Source organism: Saimiri boliviensis, chromosome 14 (assembly GCF_048565385.1).
Source record: "Saimiri boliviensis isolate mSaiBol1 chromosome 14, mSaiBol1.pri, whole genome shotgun sequence".
Taxonomy (NCBI): domain Eukaryota; kingdom Metazoa; phylum Chordata; class Mammalia; order Primates; family Cebidae; genus Saimiri; species Saimiri boliviensis.
The window spans coordinates 30,254,823-30,269,499 of NC_133462.1; the positions used below are offsets into that span (position 1 = coordinate 30,254,823).

The 14,677-nt window shown below is 60.8% G+C and overlaps 1 protein-coding gene across 2 annotated transcripts; it reads left to right on the forward strand.

Moving 5' to 3' along the window:
• The first annotated feature begins 1,270 nt into the window (after positions 1 to 1,270).
• ANO8 (anoctamin 8) lies at positions 1,271 to 12,773 on the forward strand. 2 transcript variants are annotated; one of them, XM_074384423.1, is made up of 19 exons: positions 1,271 to 1,666; positions 2,431 to 2,541; positions 2,673 to 2,805; positions 2,988 to 3,126; positions 3,202 to 3,298; positions 4,257 to 4,373; positions 4,454 to 4,581; positions 4,680 to 4,841; positions 5,135 to 5,287; positions 5,386 to 5,512; positions 5,622 to 5,677; positions 5,806 to 5,880; positions 6,090 to 6,221; positions 6,590 to 7,414; positions 7,671 to 7,862; positions 7,982 to 8,113; positions 8,201 to 8,311; positions 10,605 to 11,274; positions 12,107 to 12,773. In XM_074384423.1, exons 1-19 carry the CDS (start codon positions 1,561 to 1,563, stop codon positions 12,472 to 12,474), a joined length of 3,834 nt encoding a protein of 1,277 aa, XP_074240524.1. In that variant the 5' UTR covers positions 1,271 to 1,560; the 3' UTR covers positions 12,475 to 12,773. The 2 variants fall into 2 exon arrangements, with proteins under 2 accessions (XP_074240524.1, XP_039323097.2); XM_039467163.2 differs by lacking the exon at positions 6,090 to 6,221 and having other exon boundaries at positions 1,275 to 1,666.
• Positions 12,774 to 14,677: the final 1,904 nt, after the last annotated feature.

Genomic DNA, 14,677 nt, shown 5'->3' on the forward strand with positions numbered 1-14,677 from the left:
AGGCCTGTAATCCCAGTGCTTTGGGAGGCTACGGCGGGGAGATAACAAGGTCAGGAGTTTGAGACCAGCCTGGCCAACATGGTGAAACCGCATCCCTACTAAAAATACAAAAATTAGCTGGGTGTGGTGGCACGTGCCTGTAATCCCAGGTACTCGGGAGACTGAGGCAGAATTGCTTGAACCCGGGAGGCGGAGGTTGCAGTGAGCTGAGATGGAACCACTGCACTCCAGCCTGAGCGACAGAGCTAAACTCCGTCTCAAAAATAAATAAATAAATAAATAATGTTTTAGCACTACTACGTCCTATGTAGACCTGGGACATAGAAACATTTATGTTTGAGGCCGGGCACGGTGGCTCGGGCCTGTAATCCCAGCACTTTGGGAGGCCGAGCCAGGCGGATCACAAGGTCAAGTGATAAGAGATCGTCCTTGCCAACATGGTGAAACTCTGTCTCTACTTAAAAAATAATAATAATGATACAAAAATTAGCTGGTCGTGGTGGCGCGCGACTGTAGTCCCACCTACTCGGGAGGCTAAGGCAGGAGAATCGCTTGAACCCAGGAGGCGGAGGTTGCAGGGAGCAGAGATCGCGCCACTGCGCTACAGTCTGGTGCCTGGCAACAGAGTGAGACTCTGTCTCAAAAAGAAAAAAGGAAAGAAACATTTATGTATGTATGAATTTGAGACAGGGTCTCATTCTGTCGCGCTGGCTGGAGTGCAATGGTGCAATCTGGGCTCACTGCAGCCTCGACCTCCTAAGCACAAGCGATTTTTCTGCCTCAGCCTCCCGAGTAGCGCCCCCGCCACCACACCTGGCTAACACTGATTCTTTTATCTGAAATTCACATTTAACCGGGTGGACTGTATTTTTATTTGCTTGACAACTCAATGGGATCCTCTCCGAGGTTACATCCGGAAGGAGGTCGGTGTTAACTGGACGAAGAGTGTATGAGGAGTGTTCTAGGCTGCTGAGTGATGCGTGCAAAGTTCCTAAGGCAGGGCTTGCTACAATTATCTATCACGGCTCTACCGGGTGGTTGAAGTTATCGTCACCAGGAATCTTCCCCAACCAGGATCGCCCTTCCCACATCCTCTGTTAGTCAAATCACGCCCATCTCACATTCCAAACCGCGTCTCCACGGTCCGGAGTTTGCAGATGGGGAAACGGAGGCTCCGAGGCTGGGACCAGAAGGAAGCATGGGTGGGGACGAATTGGAGAATGCACAATTAGTACGGGCGGGGACCAGCAGCAGAGGGCGACGTGGGCGGGCGAGAACGAAACCCAGAAAGCAACACGGGCGGAGACGAGAACCAAAGAGCTAGGCGGGCGAACTCAGCTGAGAACCCGAGAGTGACGCACCCGGCCGGGAAGGAGAATCGAGGTTCGGCTCGGGCGGGGACGAGAAGCAGCGCTCGGGCGAGCGAGGAAGGCGGCCGGCGCGGGCGGGCGCGGCCTTTGTCTCCTCCTCCCGCGCGCTCGGCGGCGACACCGGCCCCATGAGCCCGCGGCCCCCAGGCGCCCGGGCCGTCCGTAGCCCCTGACCTGACCTATCCTCACCATGGCCGAGGCCGCCTCCGGCGCCGGGAGCACGTCCCTGGAGGGCGAGCGTGGCAAGAGGCCCCCGCCGGAGGGCGAGCCTGCAGCCCCGGCGTCCGGAGTTCTGGGTATGTGTGTGGCGGCTGGACCAGACAGGGTTGCAGGTGCCTGGGGAGCCCGCGTCGACTGCACGGGGAGGAGGCTCGAGGTCAAACGTCCCTGGCATGGTGTCTGGATGAGGGGCCGGCTCCTCCCGGCATTGCGGCTGTGGCCTGGCGGGCGGGGCTGGGACGGTGCATCGGGCTGGGGTCCCGGAGCGGAGATGCGGACACGCCCCTCCGAAAGCCCCAGCCTTGGGCTGCGCCCCGCCACCGGGGGGGTGTGGGATCGCGGCGGGGCAGGGATGCGCTTGAGAGAGCCTCTCCGCGAAGAATAAAGAATCATACGGTCCTGGGTTCAAATCCCAGCTCGACTGTGTGACCTTGGGCCCGTGACTTAAACGCTCTGGGCCTCAGTTTCCTCACCTGTGAAATGGGGGTAAGAACCGCACCCAGTTCCTGGGGCTGCTGCAAGGACGGCGCTGTCATAATGTGGTGAAGCGCTCAGGGCTGCTAGTGAGCGCCCCATCGATTGTGGTTTTGGAGGCGGAGCTGGGCCTCAAGAATGAGTAAGATTTGTAAGGGAGGACCTGGGGGGAAGGGCATTTCTGGAGGAAGGCCTGGCTGGTGCAAGGACGTAGAGGGAGGAAGAAAAGCCAAGGCCAGAGCTCCTGGGGCCTTGGATGCCAGGCGGAGTGGTGTGGAGCCCTGGCGGGGACCAGAGGGACCGAGACTGGAGTCTGGGGTCTCGATCCCATTGTGGCCTGACCCGGGCCTGCTATGCCGCCCCCCAGATAAGCTTTTCGGGAAGCGGCTCCTGCAGGCGGGTCGCTACCTGGTGTCCCACAAGGCGTGGATGAAGACGGTGCCTACAGAGAACTGCGACGTGCTGATGACCTTCCCAGGTACCCACGCCCGCCCGCCCGCCCAGTGCCCAGATGCGGCTCTCCTGAGCTCAGCTTCCCAGAGCGGGAATATGTAGGAGGCCTTGGGCCCGCTCGTGGCAAGAGCCATCGGTCCCTGTGCCCCTTGGCAGACACAACCGATGACCACACGCTGCTATGGCTGCTGAACCACATCCGCGTGGGCATCCCCGAGCTCATCGTGCAAGTCCGCCACCACCGCCACACGCGTGCCTACGCCTTCTTTGTCACCGCCACGTATGAAAGGCGAGTCCCCTGTCCCCGGCCTCTCGCTGAGCCTGCCACCCGGCTTCCCGCTCTGCCAAGTGCCAACCATGCTATCCAGCCGCCCTGCGTTTGTCCCAAAGGCTGCCGGATGCACCATCCTCAGGTCCAGGATGGTGGGCCGGGGCCTCCTTGTGAGCCCACCTCCTCCGCCTTCTTCACAGCCTACTCCGAGGGGCCGACGAGCTGGGTCTGCGCAAGGCAGTGAAGGCCGAATTTGGCGGGGGCACCCGCGGCTTCTCTTGCGAGGAGGACTTTATCTATGAGAATGTGGAGAGCGAGCTGCGCTTCTTCACCTCCCAGGTGAGGCTGGCTCTGGGCCCCTGCAAGCATCCTGCTATCTATGAGTTCCCTGAGCTCACACCCTCTTCCTCGCAGGAACGCCAGAGCATCATCCGCTTCTGGCTGCAGAATTTGCGTGCCAAACAGGGAGAGGCGCTCCACAACGTGCGCTTCCTGGAGGACCAGCCAATCAGTGAGCAGGGCGGGACCAACACCAATCACAGGCAGAGAGTAGGGTGGAGCTCTTCAAAGGCAGCCTATCGGAGCAGGAGGGTGGGGTCTAGATCCAACCAGTCAGGGATTGGCAAAGAGTTAGGAAACCAATGAGCTAAAGGGGTGTGGTCTTAGTGAAAGGGTGGAGCTTATCTCCTGAATTGGGTGGAGCTCTTAGAGGACAGCTTATCAGGGAAGGAGGGCGGTGCCTAGGTCCAGCCAGTTAGAGGTTGGCAAAAAGTGGGGAAACCATTATGAGCTGAGGGGGCGTGGCTTTAGCCAAAAGGTGAGACTTATTTCTGGCAGGTGGGTACAGGAGAGACACTTTTCTGAGTCTGGGGTAAGATGGAGGCAGGGACTATGGACAGCCCTCCACTTACTGCGTGGTGCGGCTCTGGGCCTTGGTTTCCCCAGCAGGAAACCAACCACCCAAGTTCACTTTCCAATAGCAACTTTTTACCATTCCTCAGATGTTCGGGTCCACAAACTGAGCTTTATTTAAAACATGGGAACGGGCACGGTGGCTCACACCTGTAATCCCAATACTTTGGGAGGTCGAGGCAGGAGCATGACTTGAGCCCAGGAGTTCGAGGATGCAGTGCGCTACGGTAGCGCCACTGCACTTTGTCCAGCCTGGATGACAGACCAAGACCCTGTCTCAAAATAAACAAATAAATACATAGAGTAAAACATAAAAACATGGCTCCTCACCAGGACCCCACCTTCCCGGCTCCCTTGCATCCTCCCTGCCTGCACCAGCACCTACCGAATTCTGCAGGAGAATCGGATTTTTTATCCATCTAGAACTCCTCCCCTGGAAAGAGCTCTAGAGGTTTAAGAGCAGGCAAAAAGCTGTGACTTGGGCTTCAGACAAAGGGGGCTAGCCAGGCTGGGCTCTGGTGGAGGGGCAGGGATCACTTGTGCTCCTCTATCCACAGTCCCCGAGCTGGCGGCCCGTGGAATCATCCAGCAGGTGTTCCCTGTCCACGAGCAGCGTATTCTGAACCGCCTCATGAAGTCATGGGTGCAGGCCGTGTGTGAAAACCAGCCTCTAGGTGAGGCCTGGGCTGGGGGGATGGGAGGGAGTCATAGCAGACAGGCAGGGGGTGACTGGGACCCTCTTGTCCCCTGGCAGATGACATCTGTGATTATTTTGGCGTGAAGATTGCTATGTACTTCGCCTGGCTGGGCTTCTACACATCGGCTATGGTATACCCAGCTGTCTTCGGATCTGTCCTGTACACATTCACAGAGGTTGATCAGGTACTGGAAGGGGACCCTGCAAGGCCTGGGGGACCCAGAGGTGCCTTCCTTTCTGGACTGGCACAGACAATGACTCAATTCTCTTCTGCTACTCACAGACAAGCCGGGATGTTTCCTGCGTGGTCTTTGCCCTCTTCAATGTGATCTGGTCAACACTTTTCCTAGAGGAATGGAAGCGGAGAGGGGCTGAGCTGGCATACAAATGGGGGACGCTAGACTCACCTGGGGAAGCCGTGGAAGAGCCACGCCCTCAGTTCAGGGTCAGTTTGGGGCTGAGTCCAGGGTCATGGAGACCGGGTAAAGGCAAATGGTTGGGGGGATTGCAGAAGCAAGGTGTGAAACACGGTTGCTCCGTCAAAGAGGGTATGCCAAACCAAGGCGGGCTCCGTGCCTTTCCCAAGGAGATGGATTTGAGGGACTGGGAACAGTGGCCTAGGTGGGTGGCCCGAGAAGGAATGATGGAGGGAAATTGAGTTCTGAGGATAGAGAGGGGTGCGGGAGGCAGAGGTGGCCTCTCTGAGCTCATGCTGAACCTGCCCATGTCCACCTCTAGGGTGTGCGCCGCATCAGCCCTGTCACGCGAGCGGAGGAGTTCTACTACCCGCCTTGGAAGCGGCTGCTCTTCCAGCTGCTCGTCAGCCTCCCCCTTTGCCTGGCGTGCCTCGTCTGTGTCTTCTTGCTCATGCTTGGCTGCTTCCAGCTGCAGGTGACCCCCGTACCTCCACCCACCCTGTCCTTGATGCCCAGCTCCACCTTGGAGCTGTCCTGTAGCCGGGATGAGCCCTGAACCCCCTGCTCCCACAGGAGCTGGTGCTGAGCGTGAAGGGGTTGCCCCGTCTCGCCCGATTCCTGCCTAAGGTCATGCTGGCTCTGCTTGTCAGTGTGAGTGCCGAGGGCTACAAGAAGCTCGCCATCTGGCTCAACGACATGGGTACGCGCTGCCAGGGGGTACCAGGGAGGAAGGTCTCCACTGCCCCTTAGGATCCCTGCCACCCTTGAGGGGACACAGCTGCCCTCTCACTCTTTCCCTCGGCTTCTAGAAAATTACCGGCTGGAGAGTGCCTATGAGAAGCACCTCATCATCAAAGTTGTCCTGGTGAGTCACCACCATCGGGCAGGCAGGGGGACAGGAAGGAAGCTGTGGGATCTGTATGGGGGCACAGGGAAGGCTCCTGGGAGTGTGATGGGGGTGCAGGGTGATGACCGCCTGCCTCCTTCCTGCAGTTCCAGTTTGTCAACTCGTACCTGAGCCTCTTCTACATCGGTTTCTACCTCAAGGACATGGAGCGCTTGAAAGAGGTGAGACTCCGGTCCCAACGACAGTCCCCCCTGCCCCCATGGCGGCCAGCGAGCGGCCAGACATGGCGCAAGGGGTCCAAGGGCTCTCCAGCCCCTCCCTCCCCTCCTCCATCCTTCTCTCCTGTCTGTCCGTCCGTTGTCTGTGCGTCCTCTCTCTGCCTGTCGTCCTCTCCATCTGTCCATCCATCTGTCCGTCGGTCCCTTCACAGCTCCTGCTCGTCCTGTCCCTGTCCCAGAGCCTCGAGCGGCAGCTGCGGGCGGTGCTGGTCCCGCTCGCGGCCCTGCGGTTCCGCCTGCTCCTCCTCTCCCTCCGGGGCCTCCTGCTCGCGGCCAGGGCCAAAGTACGGGCAGGTGGCGAGCCCGCGGGGCCTCGCCGGGGTGGGCAGCGTGGCTTGGGCCGGGCACACCGAGCTGAAGGCGCATGCGCAGAGGCGGGGGCGTGGGGGGGTCCGCCGGCCCGCGGTGGGATGGAGACCCGCTGGGCCTGCCCGGGAGGTCGGCGAGGAGCCTGCGCGTGCCAGGCTGTGGTTTGTGGCTGAGCGCTGGGGCCCTCGCGTCCAGGTGCGTCCAAAGTAGCGGAGTTAGGAACCGGGTTCGGCGTGTGTCTGCGCAAGCTGCTCCTGCGGGGCTCCCGGGGAGAATGAGTACCCCAATCCCGGCGCCCCGCTTGCCCCCCAGGCGCCTCTCTCCGCCCCCTTCCTGCCCCCAGATGCTGGCCACACTGCTGATCACCCGCCAGTTCCTCCAGAATGTGCGTGAGGTCCTGCAGCCGCACCTGTACCGGCGCCTGGGCCGCGGCGAGCTGGGCCTGCGTGCCATCTGGGAGCTGGCCCGAGCCCTGCTGGGCCTCCTGAGCCTCCGGCGCCCTGCGCCCCGCCACCTCGAACCCCAGGCCGATGAGGGCGGCGGCGGCGCGGGGGGCCGCAGGTGCCTCAGCGGGGGCTGCGGGGCGCCGGAGGAGGAGGAGGAGGAGGAGGAGGAGGAGGCGCCGGCGGAGCGGCGGCGGGCGGGGGAAGGCGGGGAGGAGGGGGCCGGGCCTCCTGGGGGCAAGGAGGAGGACGAGGAAGACGACGAGGAGGAGGACGAGGAGGAAGAGGAGGACGAGGAGGAGGGCGAGGAAGGGGGCCTCCTGGACTGCGGGCTCCGGCTGAAGAAGGTCAGCTTCGCGGAGCGCGGGGCGGGGCGGCGTCGGCCCGGCCCAAGCCCGGAGGCCCTCCTGGAGGAGGGGAGCCCCACCATGGTGGAGAAGGGGCTGGAGCCGGGCGTATTCACCCTGGCCGAGGAGGACGACGAGGCGGAGGGGGCTCCCAGCAGCCCTGAACGGGAGCCCCCAGCCATCCTGCTCCGCCGGGCCGGGGGCGAAGGCCGAGACCAGGGGCCCGACGGGGGCCCGGACCCAGAGCCCGGCTCCAGCAGCGACCCGACGCGGAGGCAGAGGCGGCAGAACCGGTCGTCTTGGATTGACCCACCCGAAGAGGAGCACTCGCCGCAGCTCACCCAGGCGGAGCTGGAGAGCTGCATGAAGAAGTACGAGGTGAAGAGGGGGCGGGGCCTCCGAGGGGCGGGGCACACAGTCCGAGGGTGGAGGCCGCGGGGCTGGGGGGTGGCAGTAACGGGGCCTTTGATGTTGTTGGGATGCTGCAGGAGAGGAAGGCCTAGCCAGATGGAGGAAGCCTCTGGACTGGCCAAGGATGGGACAGGCCCTGGGTCCACGTGAGGGAGGCGGGCTCGATGGGAGGAAGATTGTCCTAGGGAAGAGGCTTCCAGGTCTGAGGCCCGCCCGCCCGCAGGACACGTTCCAGGACTACCAGGAGATGTTTGTGCAGTTCGGCTACGTCGTGCTCTTCTCGTCCGCCTTCCCCCTGGCAGCGCTGTGCGCCCTGGTCAACAACCTCATTGAGATCCGCAGCGACGCCTTCAAGCTGTGCACCGGGCTGCAGCGGCCCTTCGGCCAGCGCGTGGAGAGCATCGGCCAGTGGCAGGTGGGGGGAAGCCAAGAGCTCCGAGCTGAGGCCCAGAGGGAGCCCGGGTGCAGCTGGGAGGAGCCTGGAGTCTGGGGAGGCCGGCAGGACTCCACCTGAGCCCTCCTCCCGCCTTGCAGAAGGTGATGGAGGCTATGGGTGTCCTAGCGATTGTGGTCAACTGCTACCTAATCGGCCAGTGCGGGCAGCTGCAACGCCTCTTCCCCTGGCTGAGCCCGGAGGCAGCCATCGTATCCGTGGTGGTGCTCGAGGTGGGGCTGGTGGCAGGGGCAGGGGCAGCTGGGAGGCGGGAGGGCGGTCCTGGCGTCTGCAGCCTCCTCTCTGTGCCACCCCTGCAGCACTTTGCTCTGCTCCTCAAGTACCTCATCCACGTGGCCATCCCCGACATCCCGGGCTGGGTGGCCGAGGAAATGGCCAAGCTGGAGTACCAGCGCCGCGAGGCCTTTAAGGTAGGGGGGCCAGGCTGGGCCCTGTTTTCTCATTGGTGGGGCTGCTGGTGAGTCTCTGCTCTTGGTGGTCAATTCCTCAGCATGAGGGCAAATGCAGAGACTGCACAGAACTGGGTATAATAATCAGTGCTCCCTGCGTGGGTGCAGTGGCTCACTCCTATAATCCCAGTGCTTTGGGAGGCCAAGGTAGGAGGATCGTTTGAGCCCAGGATTCAAGGCTGCAGTGAACTGTGATCACGCCACTGCACTCCAGGCTTGGTGATGGAGCAAGACCCTGTCTCTAAAAGGAATAATACTAAGTAAAAATAACTAGTGCTAACAACGGGTCCAGTGGCTTCTGGAATCCTGGCAGCATCCAGGACCAGGCTGGCCCTTCAGAACCTCTGCCATCCACCAGCTTGCCCGATTGCACCCTGTTAGGGGGCCAGGGACACAGGAGATGCTTCCTAGAAGCCCAGCTCCTTCCGCATTCCTCAGAAAGCTACAGAATGGGCCAAGGAGCTCCCCAGTGCCTGCACAGGGAACATTCCTCGAGGATGACAATGGCCTGTCTCTGCACTGTCCCTGTAACCTTTAGCTACAGAGAGCATGTTGAAGTGGGGTTGCCGCGACCAAGAAGCTGACTTTTTATTTTATGGAACATGAATGCATTGAAGTTTACATTGACAGAGTATCACACACGGCTACCTGGCTATAGTCAGCCATGGGTTTTGTTTTTTTGTTTGTTGTTTGTTTGTTTGTTTTAGTTTGTTTTCTTGAGAGAGAGAGAGAGAGAGTCTCTCTCACTCTGTCATCCAGGCTAGAGTGCAGTGGCACAATCTCGGCTCACCGTAACCTCCCCCTCCCAGGTTCAAACAATTCTCGTGCCTCCCAAATAGCTGGGACTACAGACACATGCCACAACACCCGGCTAACTTGTATTTTTAGTAGAGATGGGGTTTCACCATGTGGGCCAGGCTGGTCTCGAACTCCTGACCTCAAGTGATCTGCCCACCTCACCTGGCCTCCCAAAGTGCTGGAATTATAAGCGTGAGATACTACACCTGGCCTGCAGCCACAGTTCCGTCTCTTGCCTGTTCTCTGGGAAGCAGGTTCTCTGGGAGGCAAGGTCTCTTGCCTGTTCTCTGGTTGAGGCTCAGATTTGGTTTCCATTTTACCAATTCCTAAGATGCTGTCTGGCACACAGCCAGGGACAGAGTTGATGGCCAGTGAATGTTTGTTTTCAATTCCCAGAAAGTACCGGCGTGGGTCCAGGGATTCATTCAGTTGAACCCAATAAGCCTCAGAATCTCTCTCCATTTTCCCAGAGAACCTCAGTGTGGGCCCAGGAAGCAGTTGGCACCCAATAAGTGATTGGATCTCTCCCACTTCTGCAAAGAGCTCCAGTGCAGGCCCAGAGATGCAATTGGTGCCCAGTAAGCTTTTTTTTTTTTTTTTTTTTGAGACAGAGTCTTGCTTTGTTGCCCAGGCTGGAATGGAATGGCATGATCTCAGCTCACTGTAACCTCCATCTCCTGGGTTCAAGCAATTCTCCTGCCTCAGGCTCCCAAGTAGCTGGGATTTACAGGCTTGTGCCACCATGGTCAGCTTTTTTTTTTTTTTTTTTTTTTTTCTTTTTTTTTTGAGATGGACTCTCTCTGTTACCCAGGGTGGAGTCCAGGGGCATGATCTCAGTTCACTGCAACCTCTGCCTCCCGGGTTCAAGCAATTCCTCTGCTTCAGCCTCCTGAGTAGCTGGGACTACAGGCGCACGCCACCACACCCAGTTAATTTTTGTATTTTTAGTAGAGATGGTGTTTCAACATATTGACCAGACTGATCTTGAACTCCTAACCTTGTGGTCTGCCCGCCTCGGCCTCCCAAAGTGCTGGGATTACAGGCATGAGCCACCGCATCCAGCCACTCAGCTAATTTTTATTTTTTTGGTAAAGACGGGGTTTCACCATGTTGGCCAGGCGGGTCTCAAACTCCTGGCCTCAAGTGATCTCTGCCTCCCAAAGTGCTGGGATTACAGGTGTGAGCCACCATGCCGGGCCCCAATAAACATTTAAGCCTCCCTGACTTCCACAGGGAGGCCCAGCACGTACCTAGGAATGCAATTGGCACCCAATAAGTGATTGGATCTCCCACTTCTGCAAGGAGCCCCCAGTGTAGGTGCAGGGATGCAGTTGGAGCCCAATACGTGTTTAAGTCTCCCCTCCTTCCACAGAGAGCCCTGGCATGCACCAGCCTCGGCTGGCACCTGCTAACACCCTTTCTTCTTAGTCTTGTAACGGCTCGGCTCTACCTGCAGAGACACGAACGCCAGGCCCAGCACCGCTACCAGCAGCAGCAGCGCAGGCGGCGGGAGGAGGAGGAACGACAGCGCCACGCGGAGCACCACGCCCGGCGAGAGCACGATGCTGGTGGCCGGGAGGAGGCAAGGGCCGAGGGCTCCGGGCTGGACCCTGCCACCTCCTCCGAGAAGGCCTCTGCCAAGGCCAAGGGCAGCGCTGCAGGTGGCCACGGGCCTGAACGGCCCAAGCGCCCAGGCTCCCTGCTAGCGCCCAACAACGTCATGAAGTTGAAGCAGATCATCCCACTGCAGGGCAAGTTCCTCTCATCGGGGGCCACATCCTCACTGGCCGCTGCAGGGGCCGGGGCCACCGCCCGGCCTCCCCCTGCCCAGTCACCCACGGGCAGCGACACCCGCCTGCCCGCCTTCCTCAGCTTCAAGTTCCTCAAGTCTCCCGAGACCCGGCGGGACTCTGAGCGCAGCCACTCACCACCCAAAGCCTTCCACGCCAGCAAGCTCTTCCCCTTTGGTGGCACCCGGGCTGAGCCTGGGTCCAACGGGGCGGGCGGGCAGACCCGGACGGACGGGACCCCCAGCAGTGGCAGCAGCCGGGTTCAAAGGAGTGGGCCGGTGGACGAGGCCATGGCTGAGGAGCTGGAAGCCCCCCGGCCCGAAGAGGAAGGCTCAGGTCACAAGCTTTAACTCGGGGGTGGGGACGCCGGGCCGGCTTTGGGGGTAGGGTAGGGTGGCCAGGCCTGGGGAGAGGGGCTGAAGGGGACAGAGGAGGCCCGGTCATGGGTTCTGGCAGGGACCCGGGTCTGTGGCACACAGAGCATGTCAGTGAAAGCCTGATTAGTGTCTCCAGGGCCTTTGTTAGCCCGGAGCTCTGTGCCTGACCCTCCCAAGGAGGGATGCCAAAGCCCCTTGTCCAAGGACTGCACCCAGGGACCCCCCCCCGCACCATGCTCCGGTGCCAGGAGAGATGAGGGAGGCCCGTTTCCCATCCAGCTGGCCCTTCTCCTGCTCCAGCTCACTCTGGGGGACGACTGGACCCCCCCAGGCCTCTATGCAAATCCACATCCTGCAGCCCAGCTGTTCAGGAAGGCCTTCCTTGGAGGTGGGGCTGGAGCTGTCCACCCAGGGAGCTCCCACATGTGCTGAAGCAGAGGTGCAGGCCTCACCCCTACCCTCCCACCACCTCCCCTGCCCCAATCCCAGCCTGAGCTCCAGCAGCTCATCCCTAGGAGCCCACCAGGTAGCAGCTGCAGCACAAGGGCCATAGGTCAGAAGCCAGAGGGACTTCCTCAAACTGTCCTCCCCCCGTGACTGGGAGGGGCCGTGCCCAGAGGCAGGGTATGCACCGGAAGCCGCCCAGGGGGCCGCCCGTCTCGGTCTCAGATCAGAAGCAATAAGGCCTTTACGTGCCTGGAAGCCCGGGAGGGACTGTGGGCAGGGTCGCCAGCCCGGCGGGGTCCGGCGGGGGCGGCATCCCCCCGGAACGGCCCCTCTCGCCTCCGCAGGGACAGCGCTGGCCCCCGTGGGCGCCCCTGCCCTCCGTACCTGCCGCAGCCGGAGCCCCGCGCCGCCGCCGCCAATGCCGCTGCCCCGGCCTCCGACGCCGCCCGCCGGCTGCTGGCAGTGGGACGGGCCCTGGGGCTGCGGGGGCGAGGGCGCCGCCCCCCGCCAGGCCCTGGCCGCCGCTGAGTGCCCGCCCTGTGCCATGGCCGGGCCCCCACCAGCCCCCCAGCCCCTGCCGGGGGACGCCAGCTTTTACAGCCTCCCGCCCCCACCGCTGCCGCCCACCTCGGAGCCCCCCGAGACCCCGGCGCCCTCACCCAGCCCCAGCCCCAGTCCCCAGGCCGTGTGCTGGCCCAGCGGCTGGCATTAGCTCTGCCCGCCCCGCCTTCTCTTCTCATATGCAATATCAATCATTCACAGGGGCAGCCGGCCCCCAAAATGCAAGATGCGCTTCAGCCCCCACGGCCCCAGTATTGGCCGGTGCCCCCCATCTGCCGTTTTCCTTTCGACCAGGATGAGGGAATTGAAAGGAAACCCACAAAACCAACAGAAAACACAAACACACATGCACATACATACAGAATAGGCGATTATTTATTTGTTTTTAATTTATTTTGTCATATTTTTGTAAAACGGCAGAAATGCAATAAAAAGTATATTTCAACAGTGCCCGAGGTCAGAGCGGTGGAAAAGGGAGTGGGTGTGGGGGGAGTCTGAGTGGCTGGGGCCTGGATTGGGCGTCACCCTCCCCCTATCCTGGTACAGGCTGGCTTGACCCGTGGGGGCCTCCTCCCAAAAACTGGGTCTCGGCCACAGATGGAAAACTCCAGGCTGTGCCGCCTCTGAGACGGCCCAGATTTGGAGGCCAACTTCAGCTCTGGCTTCAGCCACTAGACAAAGGAAGAAATCTCAAAGTGCTGAAAAGAGGCGGTAATATGTGCACGGGCCAGGTCCTGAATAAGCCTCCTTCTCAAAGAGGGACAGGGCAGCCGTTTGCAAGACTCGCCTTTTCTGGCACGCCCACCTCCCAGAACGTCATCTGGGGGGAGCCAAGGGCTGGCGAGAAGAGCTTATGGCAGAACATCGGAAGGCACCTGGCACCTGAGCCCCCTGCGGTCCCCGTTGTGATACTGAGGGAATGGCACACTTGGGTGTCCCCGGAACAGACACAGGGTGGTATTGGGACGAAGTGGGAATGTCCCACTGTACGATGGATGTCAGACTCAAGTCACTGGGACTCTGTCTTACGACTCAGGAACAGGCACATGGCCTCTCAGACCCTCCCGTTTGTCAGGAAGAAGAGGACAAATGTGTCCACATGCAAAAATTTAAGGCTCAGGCCCGCGTGGCCGCACTGCAGGGCTGGACCAGGGGCCTGGCTGGGCCAGTGTGAGCAGGGGGCCCTCCAGGAGTCTGTGGGGAAGTCAGAGTTCACTGGAGGCAGAACAGTCTGTGCAAAGGCGGAGAAGGTGGAAGACAGAGTTTGGGGGAACAGTGGGGTGAGGGAGACCCCAAAGACAAGGAAGGGTAGGCAGAGGCTGGCTCGGGGGCCCGGTGTCCTCCCACAGGCAGTGGGAGCCACGGAGGGTGTGTGCCAGACAAGGCATGTCCCGACAGACCCAGGGATTCTAGTGGGAGGCCACAGGGAGGCAGAGCTGGGGTACAGCTGTGAGACCCCATCTGAGTGAGCACAGGCAGGGGAAGGGAAGGAGGTGCCCGCATGGGAGCCCTGCAGAGCCATGGGCAGACAGCACAGGCAGGAGATTGGCCCCAGCCACTTAAAGTGGAAACCAGGGGCTGGAGAGGTATAGACAGGCTGAGGGGAAGGGCGGGGGTAACCCCTGCTCCCACTCTGGCCCCTGGCCTTGGAAGCTGAAGTCCCACCATCTCAGTCACTCACAGATGGACACTACAGGCCTGCCCAGGTCACACCAACCCTGGGGACTGGGACTCCCCACCTGGCCTAGAGCCTCCAGGGCGCTCAGCCCAACCCGCACCACTGACCACAGTCAAGTGTGCATTTCCTGACCACTTGCCCTGTGACCACACAGACCCTAGGAGAACGTACCCTACCCCTGTGGTGTAGACACTGCTGAGAGCTGAGAGGCACAGGTGGGAGGCCGTGCTGGGCTGGGGCTGGCTCAGCCACTCCTTGTGTAGGACGAGAGCCCTTCCTGGCACCATCTGTCCTTGGGAGAGATGGGCCACACAGGCCAGAGGGTCTGACTCAGGCAGGGCCCTCCCGTGGAATCTGGGGCAGGCAGACCCTCCATAGCCCGGGGTCTCTGCTAGCTCCACGGCCCGACCCCACACACTATCCCAATGCCCTCAGACTCAGCTCTCAAAACCAAGATCTCTGCTAGGCACAGTGGCTCACGCCTGTAACCCCAGTACTTTGGGAGGCTAAGGAAGGCAGATGGCTTGAGCCCAGGAGTTTGAGACCAGCCTGGGCAACATGGCAAAACCCCACCTCTACAAAAACACTTTTTAAAAACTAGCCAGGCAGCGCTCGGTCCCAGCACTTTGGGAGGCCGAGGTGGGCAGATCACCTGAGGTCAGGAGTTTGAGACCAG